At 46.2% G+C, this 16,937-nt stretch overlaps 3 protein-coding genes across 15 annotated transcripts in view; 1 reads left to right on the forward strand and 2 right to left on the reverse strand.

The window, feature by feature from the left end:
- The window catches only part of EIF2AK1 (eukaryotic translation initiation factor 2 alpha kinase 1), a 37,321-nt gene extending 24,488 nt beyond the window's left edge, over positions 1-12,833 (forward strand). For 2 of the 7 annotated variants that reach the window (XM_032755854.2, XM_058442671.1), the window contains exons 12-16: positions 7,654-7,768; positions 7,988-8,070; positions 9,725-9,958; positions 12,175-12,267; positions 12,577-12,833. In XM_032755854.2, coding sequence (XP_032611745.1) covers positions 7,654-7,768; positions 7,988-8,070; positions 9,725-9,958; positions 12,175-12,267; positions 12,577-12,669 — 618 coding nt within the window. In that variant the 3' untranslated portion in view covers positions 12,670-12,833. Of the gene's footprint in view, positions 1-7,653; positions 7,769-7,987; positions 8,071-9,724; positions 9,959-12,174 lie in introns of all 7 variants that reach the window. The other 5 variants (XM_032755855.2, XM_058442700.1, XM_032755856.2 and 2 more) reach the window with 4 other exon arrangements.
- ANKRD61 (ankyrin repeat domain 61) overlaps positions 112-16,937 on the reverse strand; it is a 19,962-nt gene continuing 3,136 nt past the window's right edge. Inside the window, exons 2-4 of the mRNA XM_032755870.2 lie at positions 5,083-5,602; positions 3,739-3,836; positions 112-1,221 (exon numbers count right to left, since the gene is read on the reverse strand). Coding sequence (XP_032611761.1) covers positions 279-1,221; positions 3,739-3,836; positions 5,083-5,298 — 1,257 coding nt within the window. The 5' untranslated portion in view covers positions 5,299-5,602 and the 3' untranslated portion in view covers positions 112-278. The remainder of the gene's footprint in view (positions 1,222-3,738; positions 3,837-5,082; positions 5,603-16,937) is intronic.
- AIMP2 (aminoacyl tRNA synthetase complex interacting multifunctional protein 2) overlaps positions 13,129-16,937 on the reverse strand; it is a 16,449-nt gene continuing 12,640 nt past the window's right edge. For all 7 annotated transcript variants that reach the window (XM_032755882.2, XM_032755881.2, XM_058442789.1 and 4 more), the window contains exon 4: positions 13,129-13,656. In XM_032755882.2, the coding sequence (XP_032611773.1) occupies positions 13,268-13,656 (389 nt within the window). In that variant the 3' untranslated portion in view covers positions 13,129-13,267. The remainder of the gene's footprint in view (positions 13,657-16,937) is intronic.

Genomic DNA, 16,937 nt, shown 5'->3' on the forward strand with positions numbered 1-16,937 from the left:
AGAAAATATATTTGTGTCTTTGGCTGAAGAGATTTAAATTAATTTGCTTACTTTTCAGCTCAAAGTTAAATCATGGAAAGGGCATGAAAAAAAAACCTAGGAACAAAAATGTTAATAGGCAAATCACTTTATTTTTTGGAACATGTTCAAGAACCAGTAGTTTGTACATTTGGGATGTCATAGGTGATAGGTGAAGCATTTTCTGGGACATGTCTAGCCAGAAAATGCAGTTTGAGTGGCTGAAAGTCCTTGCTGCTGTGAAACTGGGAGGTCTTATTTCAAGAGGTATATACCAAGTCATAACAGCAGTAGACAGAATTCCATATCGTCACTGGGAGGAATTGCTTCAAGTGCCATTTGTATTTCTCACCATAAATATTCCTGATGTTTCTTTTGCAGATATCCTGTAGGGATAAAGGTTTTCGCGATTGCTTTATTAGGGTGTCCCTTAAGAGGCGGAATTCTGGTAGCATGATTCCTGCAGGTAGAATTCCTTGGTTATTGGTCATTCTCAGAGGATAAGTGTGATAAAGTAGCCTGGCCAGAAGTGCCGTATCTCTTAAATTGAAACTGCGCTGAAGGTACATATAAATTGGAGATTCCCCGTTTCTTGTTAAAATGTTAACATTTGCTTCAAATTCAAGCAGGAGATTGATGATTGCCTCTCTGCCTCCAAAGCATGCCTCGTGGATGGCTGTTAGGCCTTTGTAGTCCTGGGCGTTGGCTTTGGCTCCATGAGTGAGCAGCAGACGGATGCAGCTGACCCCCGCCCCGAGGAGTCGGCCTGCTTTGCTTGATGCAGTGCACACTGCAAGCTTCAGGGGCGTGTTCCCCGTGGAAGGGACAGCACAGTTGACGTTTGCTCCATAGGCAATGAGCACTTCCATCATCTCCTTATTCAGCATGTTTGCGGCCATGTGAAGGGGTGTCATGCTGGCTTCATTAATAGCATTGACATCGGCACCATTTTGGGCCAAAATGGAGAGAACTGGATAGCAACCATATGCTATGGCCAGGTGGAGTGGTGAACTTTTGTTGCTGATTTCCCCTTGAGCATTAACTTGAGCTCCATGCGCACACAAGATGCGGAGACACGCGATGGCGCTATTCTGAATGTCTGTTAGGATCCTGTGCATTCTGTTGCCTGGTTTTGCCCACGTGGTGGAAGTGACCGGCCAGTGCAGTAGCATTAAGTTGAGTGTGGTGAGGCCTGTTGTGTCCCTAGAATGGGTACTGATTACACGTTACACTGAATTCACAGTGGGAATGGCTCTACGTGAACAGTTAATGCTTAAGAAGCCAGTATTTATTTAAAGTAAGACCCTTTAATTACCTTAAGGATGTGTTTCAAAATCTGTATTGCTGGGTAGTTTCTCAGGCTATCCCAGGGTTTTTTGGGGGATGTGGTGGGATGCATCACTACATGACGGGGCCTAGCTTCATTTTTTATATATATAAAAATTTTTTTTGAAAAATTCTTTTCACTTTTATACAATGTTGTGAAGGAGGCGCAGCTTCTTGGAGCAGCTATTTTACCTGTGCCGCCCCCGCTACGGCTGTGTCCCTTCAAGGCTGTATCTTAGTGATTTCTGCAGCCCAGCACCTCACACAGTGCTGGGCTGGGTTACTGGCTTTCTGTGAAATTGTGTGGACTTGAGTGTGATCTGTTATTGCCACAGAAGTGAGCCATGAAGGCCCGAACTCCCGTGGACTCCTTTCTTAGAGGCTCTGTCTCTGCTCTCCTACCCGACATTTTTATGCGTGAGTGTGTAGGGAGCAGAAGAAGTGACGGGTTGAATCTGAAGACCTGTGGTCATTCCGAAGTTCATTCCCTGCTCCAAGCCAGGTGGAATGAGCATTTTACAACTTAGCCCTCATCTCAGAAGCGCTCCCAAAAATTCCTTTGTTTTGGCAGAGCAAAAGGAAGGTTTATTACGTAAATCTAACTGCTCTGCTGAAATGAGAAAATGATTTTAGTTCACATATATTTGTTTAGCGTGAGGCCCTCGGCTATGGATATGGTGAAACAGCAGGTGGCCCCTACCTTTGTAGGGCTTACAGTCTAGCAGGGAAGATAGACGTGAAACAGCTCAGTAAATACTGGAAGCCGGCAGAGTTCTAGAGAGGTGCAGAAGCCTCACAGTGCATGTAGTATGCAGGGTAGGAAAGGGTCCCCTGAGGAGAATGGGGTGAGTCTGTGATGCTTGAGATGTGGAAGGGACTTCGAGAGGACTTGCAGAGCTGGGGTGGGGTTCTCAGGGAGAGGCTGGGAGCAAGACAGGTCAGGTGGGTTCTGGAGCATGGTAAGGATTTGGGGCAAGAAGTTCTATTATTATTATTTTGAGATGGAGTCTCGCTCTGTTGCCCAGGCTGGAGTGCGGTGGCGTGATTTCGGCTCACTGCATCTGCTGCCTCATGGGTTCAAGCAATTCTCCTGCCTCAGCCTCCCAAGTAGCTGGGACTACAGGCGCCTGCCACCATGCCTGGCTAATTTTTGTATTTTTAGTAGAGATGGGGTTTCACCAGGCTGGTCTCGAACTCCTGACCTCATGATCCACCCACCTCAGTCTCCCATGGTGCTGGGATTACAGGCGTGAGCCACCACGCCCAGCCTATGCTACTTAATTCTTTCATTCACTCAAGATAGTATTACTGGGCACTTGCTAAGTGTCAGGCATTGATTTGGTTGAGGTAGTGGAGATACAGTGGTGCACAAGGTCAACTTCTCTTTAATGCGGCTTACCTTCTAGTGGAGAGTCATAAACAAGAAAATCCATTGTTGGCTGGGTGTGGCGGCTCACGCCTGTAATCCCAGCACTTTGGGAGGCTGAGGTGGGCAGATCACGAGGTCAGGAGATCGAGACCATCCTGGCTAACACGGTGAAACCCCGTCTCTACTAAAAATACAAAAAATTACCTGGGCACGGTGGCAGGCGCCTGTAGTCCCAGCTACTTGGAAGGCTGAGGCAGGAGAATGGCGTGAACCCGGGAGGTGGAGGTTGCAGTGAGCCAAGATCTCGCCACTGCACTCCAGCCTGGGGGACAGGGCGAGACTCCGTCTCAAAAAACAAAAACAAAAACAAACAAAAAAAAAGAAAATCCATTGTCTACCTATATTTTACTTTTCACACCTAACTTTGGTGGTTAAACTTAATGAAGGCCATGGTGAGGACTTTACTGCATTCCTCACAACACCACCATTGAGCACTTAATCCTCAGAATGTGCATTAATTTGGCAAAATCTTTATGATGTTGCATTTTTCTCAGTTTTTCAGAGTATCTCATCTACTCAGTAAAGACATTGGTTCATTCATAAGAACGAACAAGTCCAAACATGAGTGGAAAAAATGTATGAACTGAAAAAAATCTATATCAGGTATATCCTCACTTCGAAATGATTGTCAGTGAGGCTGGGTGCTGTGGCTGAAGGCTGTAATCCCAGCACTTTGGGAGGCCGAGGCAGGTGGATCACTTGAGGCCAGGAGTTCAAGACCAGCCTGGCCAACATGGCGAAACCCTGTCTCTACTAAAAATACAAATTTTAGCCGGGCATGGTGGCGCACACCTGTAATCCCAGCTACTCGGGAGGCTGAGGTTGGAGAAGCTCTTGAACCTAGGAAGTAGAGGTTGCAGTGAGGCGAGATTGTGCCACTGCACTCCAGCCTGGGTCACAGAGCGAGACCCCTCCTCAAAACAAAAAAGAAAAGAAAGAAATGATTTTCGGTGGAGTTAACTTACCTGACTTCTGGGTCAGCCCCATGCCGTAACAGGCAGAGCAGACTCTGGGCCTTGTGGTACTTGGCAGCCAGATGGATGGGGATGATAGACTCTGTCGGCTTTGGAGGGAAAACGAAACACATTACAAGTGGCCCTGTGTAGTTAAAAATACTGCTTGTGTTAGCTTGCCATTTCAAAGGCAATACATTTATTTAGTGTCTCATTGGCTCACTCTTTTTCTGGTATGTGCATTGAAAGTTTCCTTTTCTACTACCTGTTTTAAATGATCAAAATTCAGGGAATTCCATACTATAAAATCTGTGTTTTACAGAAATTCACTTTTACTGAGGCAACAGAAATAACACTCGAAACCTTTGGAAATTTTTGAAAGTTGATTATTCCGAAGAGCCTGTGGTGTGATATTAATGGTACTTGCTATGAAGTCACTTAGTCCTTAAATTAACCCACAGGGTGATGGACAAGTAGGTGCTGTGTCGTTGCCAAAGTCGTATTATCAGCAGTAAAACCTGAATCTTAAGGGTTTTCAAATATAACACAGCGTATGTTCTGTCTATGATTAGCAGAGCTGTTTGTGCCAGCTCTTAAAATACACACATGTAAGTAGTGGTTTTACACCGTGGCTGCAAGATAAGACAGTGGGGTACAAGAGAGGGTGACTGCCTTTTTGAATTTAATTGTAAAGGTAATAATCATTGTATAAAAATTTAGAAAATGAAAATGTATATATTAAAAAGGGAAAAACTATTTTTTGTTTGTTTGTTTGTTTGAGATGGAGTCTGCCTCTGTCATCCAGGCTAGAGAGTGCAGTGGTATGATCTTGGCTCACTGCAACCTCTGCCTCCTGGGTTCAAGCAATTCTCCTGCCTCAGCCGTCCGAGTAGCTGAGATTACAGGCTCCTGCCACCATGCCTGGCTAATTTTTGTATTTTTAGTAGAGATGGGGTTTTGCCATGCTGGCCAGGCTGGTCTCGAACTCCTGACCTCAGGTGATCCACCCACCTCGGCCTTCCAAACTGCTGGGATTACAGGCATGGGCCACCGCGTCTGGCCAAAAAAGGGAAAAACTAATTTGACCACACGGAGATCATCACCGTGGCTATGTTTGAGAGATGACATGAATGGTCTTCCAGCCACACAGGATCTGGTGTTTTGTCATGTTGGTTTGTGTGTGACATGAGTAGAGGAGGCTGTGCGGGCTTTGGGGAGCACTGCAGTGTGTGTGGAGTGAGCTGGAGTCGTGCCTCTTAAGGGCCATGAGCTTAGTGGGTTCACCAGCTTTAGATCATGCTCCTTTCTAAGCAGCCTGACTTTTTTCCAGAAGTGACTGAGAAGAAAAGAGGGTACCTGGCTCAGAAGTAATCTGTTGCTGGTGGAGTTGGGCAGAATGGTGATGGGCTGGTTGACAGAGTGATATCTCAGGAGTACCTCGATTGTAGTGCAGTCTTCTTTCATGATGGCTTCATAGAGTTTCCAGTGAAGTGCTGCAGATGGGCCATCTTCCAGGGACTTGGCACTGTCAACCACCTGGTCTCTGCTTCCTTTTCTGGGTATATTCCCCATGAGAAAAACTTAAGACTTCAGGGGAAAATGTTGTTATGGAATTGGTCAGTTTCAGTCTCCTTATGATGATTCTTTCAGTTCAGTTCTAGAACTGTTCTAGAATTTGTCAAGAATTGGATCTGTGAAGGCATTCCATCAAAGTTTGGAAGCAAGCATCCAGACTTTGTTCCTTGATCATAGAATGTCAAATGTCAGCAGTTTTTAGGGTTTTCTACTCCATCATAAAAACATATCCAATCTATCATCTTACACCTTTATTTCTGATTTCTCTCCAGTTCAAGTGTAGCTGAAGCAATGATCAAAGCTAAAACAGAGGAATTTATACATTAAAATATGAAGTCAAAATTATTACTTTTAAAGTAAGAAAACTTTTGACCTAAGTTATTTTTTAGTTTTTATTATAATAGAATCTTCCCTCTCCCCATTATGGGTTCAGTTTTTCTCCGGCATAGGAATAGTTTGGGAGATGTTTTGGGTCTGTACTCTTTGCTTAAATAAAGCCATTTAGTGTGATCTATTAGTTCCCAACCCTGGCTAATACATATGAGTTATCTGGGAGCTTTTAAAAAATATCAAAGTTGGCTGGGTGCGGTGGCTCATGCCTGTAATCCCAGCACTTTGAGAGGCCAGGGCAGGCAGAACATGAGGTCAGGAGATCAAGACCATACTGGCCAACATGGTGAAACCCCGTCTCTACTAAAAATACAAAAATTAGCTGGCTGTGGTGGCATGCGCCTGTAGTCCCAGCTACTCGGGAGGTTGAGGCAGGAGAATTGCTTGAACCTGAGAGGCGGAGGTTACAGTGAGCCGAGATGGCGCCACTGCACTCCAGCCTGGCGACACAGCGAGGCTCTGTCTTAAAAAAAAAAAAAAAATCAAAGTTTTTTCATAGTATAAGAAACATGCTCACCCGTCCAAACCCAAAGAATGAACTTAGAGGCACAAAGAACAGTGAAAGTGAGACTTTCAATAGCAGTCTTGCAAGGCTGCGTGTCTGGTAGGCAGGTACACCCAGGGCAGTTAAAACAGGTAATTTATCTCCTAGCATGCAAGTCCCTACCTCAGTTCCTCATTGGTCGAGGACTACAGGGTTACGATCTTCCCGGACATCACCTAAGTTGCATTATCCCCTTAGAAGGTTATACCCTGGCCCCTTCCCCGCTTAAGTTTGAATTTCCCAGTAATGAAACTTTCTTCCCTTTTATGGCTGACTCCTCTACATCCTGTTCCCTTATTGTGATCTTCTAGGTGGATGAGCCATGCGGTTTGTTACATTCTCAGGCTGGCTGCCAGTGCTTAGATTTATCATGCCTCGAAAAAGCCATTTAAAATGTTTTCTCACACATAGAAAATCACGTCTCTGGACTCGACAGGACAGTCGTTTCTTTTCTTTTCTCTTTTTTGAGACAGAGTCTCACTCTGTTTCTCAGGCTGGAGTGCAGTGGTGTGATCTCGTTTCACGGCAGCCTCTGCCTCCCAGGTTCAAGCAATTCTGCCTCAGCCTCCCGAGTAGCTGGGATTACAGGCATGCACCACCACACCTGGCTAATTTTTGTATTTTTAGTAGAGACGGGGGTTTCACCATGTTGGCCAGGCTGGTCTTGAACTCCTGACGTCTGGCCATTCGCCCGCCTCGGCCTCCTAAAGTGCTGAGATTACAGGCGTGAGCCACCGTGCCCGGCCGAGGACAGTCATTTCTAAGACCTTCTTGGGTAATGATGTGCAGTAAGGGTTGGGAAGCACTTGTGTACAAAGCATGCTCTACATTAATATTCTCCAAATTTAGAATAGCCATGGGACTTTTAATAATACTGATGCTTGCGTCCATCCCCAGGAGTTCTGATGTAGTTGGCCTGGGGAATGGGTTGAATGTTGAGGTTTTTTTTTTTTGAGACGGGGTTTTGCTCTTGTCGCCCAGGCTGGAGTGCAGTGCCACAATCTTGGTTCACTGCAGCGTTCGGCTCCTGGGTTCAAGCCATTCTTCTGCCTCAGCCTCCCTAGTAGCAGGGATTACAGGCACATGCCACCACACCTGATTAATTTTGTATTTTTTAGAGATGGTGTTTCACCATGTTGGTCATGTTTGTCTTGAACTCCTGACCTCAGGTGATCTGCCTGCCTCAGCCTCCCAAAGTGCTGGGATTACAGGCATGAGCCACTGCACCCAGCCGGATGTTGAGATTTTTAAAACTCCGGGATGATTCTGACGTGCAGGCAAATTTGGGAATTGTTCCTCAAATATTTATCTTTTGAGGGGCTGCTTGCTCCTGAGTTCCAAACACTTAAAAACATTTACAAGTTTTTACTATTTGTTTTAAGACAGCCAAGGAGTTGACTTGTTTTGTTTGTTGATAGCCAAGAAATATTTTTCTTCATGGCCCTGATCAGCAAGTAAAAATAGGAGACTTTGGTCTGGCCTGCACAGACATCCTACAGAAGAACACAGACTGGACCAATAGAAACGGGAAGAGTAAGTTTTTGGTTTTGTTTTGTTTTCTTTGCATAAGCAAAAGACATGGTTGCACATGTTAGTATTTAAAGAGAATCATAAAGATTAATAGGAAAGGTAAGATAAAGATAAAAAGCAACTGTTGTTTTCTTAGGAGCTACACTGCTTGCTCATAGTAAATGTTCTTTAATGTTGACAGTGCTAACTGCAATGTTTAATATGTGGCTTTTGAAATGATAGGAACACCAACACATACGTCCAGAGTGGGTACTTGTCTGTATGCTTCACCCGAACAGTTGGAAGGATCTGAGTATGATGCCAAGGTAGTATTTGTTGCTTTCTGCCCTTTCATTCAACTTATTCTGCAGTCGTAAATAACACACAGTACAGGGCTGGGCACAGTGGCTCACGCCTGTAATCCCAGCACTTTGGGAGGCCGAGGTGGGTGGATCACTGGAGGTTAGGAGTTCAAGACCAGCCTGGTCAACATGGTGAAACCTGGTCTCTACTAAAAATACAAAAATTATCTGGGTGCGATGGCACATGCCTGTAGTCCCAGCTACTCTGGAGGCTGAGGCATGAGAATCGTTTGTATCCGGGAGGCAGAGGTTGCAGTGAGCCGAGGTTGCACCATTGCACTCCAGCCTGGACGACAAGAGCAAAACTCTGTCTCAAAAAAAGAAAAAAAAAAACAGTACAATGAAATGCAGAAGCTCTGTCATAGAGATGTTTTTGGAGATAACTGAGTACTGTAGATAATTAACTGGCTCAAACTGTCCTAAGAAGCCTCACTTTTCAGTAGAATCTGTGTTGCCTACTTTACCATTTCAAAATCCACAGATGTCACAATTTTTTTGTTTGTTCATTTGTTGTTGAGACAGGGTCTTGCTCTGTTGCCCAGGTTGGATTGCAGTGGTGTCTTCATAGCTCATGGCAGCCTCCAACTCCTGGGCTCAAGTGATCCTCCCACTTCAGCCTCCCATGTAACCGTGACTTCAAGAGTTGTGCTACCACACCCAGCTAATTAAAAAAAAATTATTTGTAGAGATGGAGTCTTGCTTTGTCCAGGTTGGTCTCAAACTCCTGGCCTCAATCGATTCTCCTCCTTTGGCCTCCCAAAGTGCTGGGATTACAGGCATGAACCACTGTGCCTGGCCTAAATCTATTTTGAAATGAGCTTTCCCTTGAAAACATCACTGTTCACCCCAGGAAGCTAGAATTCATGGAAGCCTATTTTCAGCCTTTCTTCTAATTGGTTTTTTTCAAGCTTCGGTAAAAAACACCAAGGGGAAGCCTGCCCCTTGACTCCCCTTGAAATAGAATGAACATGCTGTAAAGTTTGAATCTCCGTTGTTCCTTGAAGAAATGCTAAAATCCATTTTTTAAAACAACAGGCTAGTAAAATTTTCTTCCTTTTGATGGCTCATTGAGCTTTTTAGTGATTGGGAAAGAACTCAGAAAAAATGATGGCTGCCCCTAAAATCTTGTCTAGTGAAGACCTTCCTAAAACATCTGTTTTTAGGAGTAGTATCACAGATTTTATGCAGTTTGTTAAATGTCACCAAGGACACTTGGTAAGTATGAGTGGAGGCAGAGGTGAGACCGGAGGAGAGCCCGCGACCCACCATGGCTCCCCCAAAGCTGACACTAACAGGCGTGAGCTCACGTCACTGCCTGGGTCAGACCTGGATTGTTAAGGGGTGCTGAAGACAGTTGTATGGTCATGACTGCTGTGGGTGGGGATTATCCCTGCCCTCCACCTGACCATCCATTCTGCATGCCCATGGATACCCCTTTTTGGGGTTGTGAAAGTCCCTGTCACTGATGAGCCATCCTGCTCTGTTCCCTTCCTTGTGGGTGACCGTATATCCTCATTCTTAGAAACCCTCTCCTGTTTGGAGGGTGGAACACGGAAATGGAAACGTTCTTCTAACTCTGTATTTCACTACTGAGTTCCCCCTTTTTTTCTTTTTCTAGTCAGATATGTACAGCTTGGGCGTGATCCTGCTAGAGCTCTTTCAGCCATTTGGAACAGAAATGGAGCGAGCAGAAGTTCTAACAGGTTTAAGAACTGGTCAGTTGCCGGAATCCCTCCGTAAAAGGTGTCCAGTGCAAGCCAAGTATATCCAGCACTTAACGAGAAGGAACTCATCGCAGAGACCATCTGCTATTCAGCTGCTGCAGAGCGAACTTTTCCAAAATTCTGGAAATGTATGTGCTTTTCTTTCTCTTGGTCCTGGAGTGAAGGTGGTTTTTATTGCCTCTCTTGGGGAAGGAAGCGGTTGGGTGGTGCCCCCGGAGGCTGGGGCTGGAAGAGCCAGATGATGGTTCTGGAGGCGGGGCCTGTTTGTTCTCATCCACTTCCTGGCACTCAGCTGCAGGGTGTGCTCACAGAACTCACTCCCCTTGGGGTAGCAGCTGTGGCCTCAGCAGGCACAGGAGGTATCTGCTGGTGTTCACAAAGAGGAGCCGAGGGCTGGGGCCAACCCCACAGCGAAGGCCAGTAGGAAAGCTTCCTGGGGCCTGGTGGGTGTGACTCCTCCCTGGAAAGGCCGGAGGGGCCCACAGGGTTTGCCCCTTCTAATGGCTGGGCCTTTAAATGTCCATGTCAAACTCTGACTCTTCACCACCTGCCTGCTATTCTGGGCTGTCAGGGTATCTGTCGGGGGCTCATCACTGGCAGGGCTGGTGACCCCAGAAGTGGTAGGCGGATCCCTCGAGGGTGTTTTGGTCACTGGTGAGTTTAGCACTCTACTGGGAATTTCAAGTTGTACATGATCCTGGCACCTCCCCGGGTAGTGCTGAAGAGTGTGCCCAAGGGGGGCTGCCGCAGTCCCTGCGCAGTACAAAGCCACTGCGGACCACCTGGGAGAGGCAGGGGTGGCCTGGCGTGGGGTCTGGCTGCAGCTGCTGCCCTGGACATGGTCTCTGTACATGTTTTTTTTTTAAATGCTGAGGAAAATATGAAGCTTAAAATAGAATTTGTTTAAATTGTGAATCCTGGCCAGACGGGGTGGCTCATGCCTGTAATCCCAGGCATGGGATTTTGGAAGGCAGAGGTGGGAGGATTGCCTGATGTCAGGAGTGTGAAACCAGCCTGGCCAACATGGTGAAACCCCATCTACTAAAAGTACAAAAATTAGCCGGGCGTGGTGATGCACACCTGTAATCCCACCTCCTTGGGAGGCTGAGGCAGGAGAATCGCTTGAACCCGGGAGGCGGAGGTTGCAGTAAGCTGAGATCACACCAGTGCACTCCAGCCTCGGCTAAAGAGCGAGACTCTGTCTCAATATAAATACTGAACCCTGTTTCAGTGAATAGTTGAGCTTAGACTCATATTTGTGCAAACAAAATATTTAAACCCATTCTCAGAGTTCCCTGACTGTATCAAGCACTAGATTGAATACCAGTAGCATGCTTGTATTCATTGTCCACGTAAGCAGGTTGACTCCCTACCACCTGTCTACTCTAAGAGTTATAAGCACTGGGCGCAGTGGATCACACCTGTAATCCCAGCACTTTGGGAGGCCGAGGCAGGCGGATCATGAGGTCAGGAGTTCAAGAACAGCCTGACCAACATGGTGAAACCCCAACTCTACTAAAAATACAAAAATTAGCCGGTGTGAGCCACCATGCCCAGCCACAGATGTGATTCTTGAAACCAAGTATAAACATTTATCTTCACATATGAAGGGGATTTTCTAATGCTCAGTTAAGATAGCTGTTAGAGACCATAGTTATTTAGCATTTATGGTAAGGATTTCTACTATCTTGCAAAATTTTTTTGTATAAAATGAAACCTTGGCTGGGTGGGATTGCTCACGCCTGTAATCCCAGCACTTTGGGAAGTCGAGGTGGGTGGGTCACTTGAGGTAACGAGTTCAAGACCAGTCTGGCCAACATGGCGAAACCCCATCTATACTAAGAATACAGAAACTAGCTGGGCTTGTACAAGAGCGCCTGTAATCCCAGCTACTTGGGTGGCTGAGGCACGAGAATAGCTTGAACTGGGGAGGCACAGGTTGCAGTGAGCCAAGATCGTGCCACTGCACTCCAGCCTGGGCAACAGCCAGATTGTCTCAAAACAAAAAAAAAAAGGGCTGGGCACAGTGGCTCATGCCTGTAATCCCAGCACTTTGGGAGGCCAAGGCGGACAGATCACTAGGTCAGGAGATTGAGACAATCCTGGCTAACACGGTGAAACCTCGTCTCTACTAAAAATAAAAAAAATTAGCCAGGCGTGGTGGCAGGCGCCTGTAGTCCCAGCTACTCGGGAGGCTGAGGCAGGAGAATGGCGTGAACTCGGGAGGCGGAGCTTGCAGTGAGCCGAGATTGTGCCACTGCACTCCAGCCTGGGCAACAGAATGAGACTGTCTCAAAAAAAAAAAAAGTATTTTAATGGAGTTTAAAATATTTTCTCCTTACAGGTTAACCTCACCCTACAGATGAAGATAATAGAGCAAGAAAAAGAAATTGCAGAATTAAAGAAGCAGCTAAACCTCCTTTCTCAAGACAAAGGGGTGAGGGATGACGGAAAGGATGGGGGCGTAGGATGAAAGTGGACTTAACTTTTAAGGTAGTTAACTGGAATGTAAATTTCTAATCTTTATTAGGGTATAGTTGGTATAATTCTTAGTCGTATTTAGTAAGCCTTTAAAGATGTCAGAGTGCCCCCAGCTGCCGTTCCTTCCCTTCCTGCCCCATAAGCTCCTTTTCCTGAATTTCCTACCTAAATATTACCATATGCCCAGTCTCTGAAACTAAAAACTTGGACCTCATCCTCAATTATTTTCTCAACTCTGTTGACCCTCTGTCTGGTCTTTCTCTAGAAGGTTCTACTGCAGAAATTGATGTGTGCTCCCTGCCCTCGTCACTGCCTAAGCCCGGGCCTGCACATACTCACTGGACAGTTCCAGTTTTGACAGCTGCCAGTCTTCCTACCCCTTTCACACTGCAGCCGAAGTTCATTACCTGAAGGACGCCTGATCATTTCATTCCTTGGCTCCAAACCTTCTGCTGCCTCTAAGATAAAAGCTCAACTTCTTAACAGTGTACAGTGTGCAACTTCCAACCTTTTTATCTGTTCTCTCCACCTTCAATTTAGCATCATTCCAAAACCACACCCTTGCAAAGCTTTGTACTCCACACCCCAGATGATCTCCAGGCAGCTCAGATCTCTTTCCTGCCTTTGCCCTGCACTGTTCCCTCCTACTTCCTCCTTTATTGTAGCACTCAGCTCCCCAGCCAATCTACATCCCTCAGAGGCAGCGATCTGATGAATTGGTTTTTGAATCCCAGAAAGGGTCTGCCATGGAGTCGGCAGTCATCACGGTAGATAGCATATGATTTTGCTGAATTTTAAATAAAATGAAAACCACAAATTACATGATGCTTTTATTGACACTTGACAACTGGCCTAAATAAAAAGACTCTGACTCTAATACAAGTCCCCTTACTGATAATAGGCATGAAAGAGCACCATTCTTAAAATCTAAACCCTTTAAAATCAGTTACGGAAATTCACTTAAGGAGCTTGAGGGCCGTGTTAAAAGGAGCCAGGTTTTCACAAGACCTCATCCACCTCTGCACATTGGCTGGCACTGTCACACTGCAGCCTCCGGTCTGCTGGAGTATAGACCACAGCACCACGTCTGCTACGGTGAGTTCATTCCCAGCGAGCCAAGGGCTCTTCCCAAGAGCAGAGTTCATGGAGCGGAAAACAGCGGCTTTTTCTTTACTGCTTCCCTCTTTTAACTGTAAAATTGCAATATCTACCCAGCTATCTATAAGGGTTGCGTTGACAGCATTATGCTTCTGGCCAAAGAGAGAGAACAAGAAACGTGCAATGTTCCCTTCTCCTTCGATGGGGCACATCGTCTGGACACTGAATTTCATCTGCGTCTTCGGCACTGAAAAGAAAAAACACACGCCAGGTAGCATCACCAGAGCAGCCCTGAGGGAAGTACTCGCACAGTGGGGAAGGGTACAGTCACCAAACACGGAAAAGGGTGTTTTCAAGAAGAACATCAGATTTTCAGTCTGTCTCTAAGATGCTTACTACTGAAAAGGGTTTAAGTGCAAACTATGTTAAAAAAGTAACCAAAGAGCCATTCCTGGTATTTGATTATGACAGTTCTGAAGCTAGAAGGGACCTCAGACCACCCACTCCAATCCCTGCTGCCTAAGGATTTGGGGGCTGAGGGCTGGAAACCCAGGAGCTGTATCTCCCAGGCTCTTGGCCTCATAATCGCTTTCTGTGAGACTGAGGGCAATTAAGGTATGAATGACATGAACTTGCTTCTCTCCATATCAACATAAACCAGAAGAGGCATACATCTGTGGGATAGTCAATACATGACATCTATCTTTATATGGCCATATGAGAAGATAACTTCAGTGTCCCTATGATGGTAAGTTCTCGAATGTGAGGGCAAGATGGTTGTGACAGCCATGACTCCCCTGCTTTGCCTGGTTGGACAGAACTCCCTTCCCCCAATGCTCACAGTCCCCCCCTTGAGCTGTGTCTCACTAAGAGACCCTAAATTTTGCAGAGGAACAAGGGCATCTTTGCGTTGCTCTTCTCTGCTCCTCCTCAAAAACTACCCCACAGGCTTTCTAGACTTAGAATATCTGACCTGATGCAAATCGCTGTATGGCCAGTATGCCACAGAATGTCCTAACCCCTTGCTGCCTCATATCAAAACTATGTTGCACATCTCATCATACAGTACAGCTAACCCTTGAACAGTGGGGGGGTTAGGGACACTGAACCCCCACCGCTGTGCAGTCAAAAATCCACATAAAACTTTTGACTCAGGCCGGGCGCGGTGGCTCACACTTGTAATCCCAGCACTTTGGGAGGCCGGGGCGGGCGGATCACGAGGTCAGGAGATCGAGACCATGGTGAAACCCCGTCTCTACTGAAAATACAAAAAATTAGCCGGGCGTGGTGGCGGGCGCCTGTAGTCCCAGCTACTCGGAGAGGCTGAGGCAGGAGAATGGTGTGAACCCAGGAGGCGGAGCTTGCAGTGAGCCGAGATCGCGCCACTGCACTCCAGCCTGGGTGACGGAGCAAGACTCCGTCTCAAAAAAAAAAAAAAAAAAACTTTTGACTCCTTCATAACTTAAGCACTAATAGCCTACTATTCATGGGAAGCCTTACCCATGACAGTTGATTAACACGTTTTGTATGATCTACATATTATAAGCTATATTCTTACAATAAACAACAAAATGTTAAGAAAATAATAAGGATGCTGGGCATGGTGGCTCACACCTGTAGTCCCTGCTGCTTGGGAGGCTGAGGTGGGAGGATCACTTGAGCCCAGAAGGTTGAGGCTGTGGTGAGCTATGATTGCACCACTGCACTCCAGCCTGGATGACACAGCAAGACCCTGCCTCTTTAAAATAATGAATTTACTATTCATTAAGTTGATCATCATAAAGGTCTTAATCCCATTGTCCTCATGTCGCTGATGAAGAGGGGTTGGTCTTGCTGTCTTGGGTGGAACAGGTGGAGGAGGTGGAAAGGGAGGCAGGAAAGGAGGAGAGGCAAGCATGGTGTAACTTTAGGGAAATACATCATAATTTGTCTGACTTTTTGCCTTTTGATTTCTCTAAAAATAGTTCTATGCAGCATGAACCCTTCCACTGTTTGCTTTAGTTTCAGTGCTTGTATCATAGACGACTCCAGGTCATAAAAGAAGTCAAAAGCAGCCTTGAATAGTCAGAAGCCTTCTCCCAGACTGTCTAATGGAAATCTGTTTTCCAGCCCAGCTTCTCCTAGGTCTTCTTCCTCAACATCTGGCACTAGTTTGGAAGCACTTCTCTCCATTAAGCTGTCTTATGTTAATTCTTCTGTGCAGTGTCTGTCAGCCCTTGAATTTCTCCAAGATCTATACCCTGAAACTCTTCACCACCCACTTTTGCCCCATCTATGAACTATTTCATGGTTTCCTTGATTGTCGTAAATCCTATGAAGTCACGCACATCTGGACACAGGTTTCTCCAACAGGAACGTACTGTTTCACCGTGATGGCTTTCACAGCTTTTTATACAACGATGGCCTCTTCAATGATGTAATCCTTCCAGACTCTTCAAGATGTTCTATCAGGGTTCTCTTTTTGCTTTTTTTTTTTTTTTTTTGAGATGGAGTGTCGCTCTGTCACCCAGGCTGGAGTGCAGTGGCGTGATCTCACTACAACCTCCACCTTCCGGGTTCAAGCAATTCTCCTGCCTCAGCCTCCCAAGTAGCTGGAATTACAGGCATGCACCACCATGCCCAGCCAGGGTTCTCTTTCATAGCACTGACAATTCTTTCATCGAGTACTGTGTGTAATGAGCCTGGGGGCAAGTAGACAACTTTGACACCCTTGGTGTTAACTCATGGGGCTCTGAGTGCTTGGAACATTGAAGAACTTTAAAAAGGTGTCCCTTACTGGCAAGGTACATCGTGACTTCAGGGACAAGGCATCAATGGAATTAATCCAGAAAAAGGGTTCTTGTCCAGACGTTGTACAACCTAAAGATCAGCAGCTGTGTTTATCGTTTCCCATTAAGTCTCAGGTGTCAGCAGTTTTATAGGTAGGAGCTCTCCTGATCATAAACACAGCTGCACCTGCAAAAAACAGGACGGTTAACCTAGCCCTGCCTGCCTTCAATCTTGGGGCTCACTTCTTCACTAATAAATGTCCTTTGTGGTTCCCCCCCACGCCCCCAGATTAGGGCAGTTTTGTCTGCATTGAAAACCTGTTGACACAGGTATCCCTTCTCCTCCATGATTTTCTTTCTTTTATTTTTTGAGACGGAGTCTCGCTCTGTCGCCCAGGCTGGAGTGCAGTGGCGCAATCTCGGCTCACTGCAAGCTCCGCCTCCCAGGTTCACGCCATTCTCCTGCCTCAGCCTCTCCGAGTAGCTGGGACTACAGGCACCCGCCACCACGCCCAGCTAATTTTTTTGTATTTTTAGTAGAGACGGGGTTTCACTGTGGTCTCGATCTCCTGACCTCGTGATCCGCCCGCCCCGGCCTCCCAAAGTGCTGGGATTACAAGCGTGAGCCACCACGCCTAGCCTCAAAAGCTACATTTTCAATATGAGATGAGTAGGTATTCTGCAAAAAGGGCAAGGTTTTTGCACCTCCTAGTGCAGCTATAGTGATGTCTTCATAAATTTCCTTTTTTTTTTTTTTTTT

This window comes from Hylobates moloch, unplaced genomic scaffold, assembly GCF_009828535.3.
Source record: "Hylobates moloch isolate HMO894 unplaced genomic scaffold, HMol_V3 SCAFFOLD_1, whole genome shotgun sequence".
Taxonomy (NCBI): Eukaryota; Metazoa; Chordata; class Mammalia; order Primates; family Hylobatidae; genus Hylobates; species Hylobates moloch.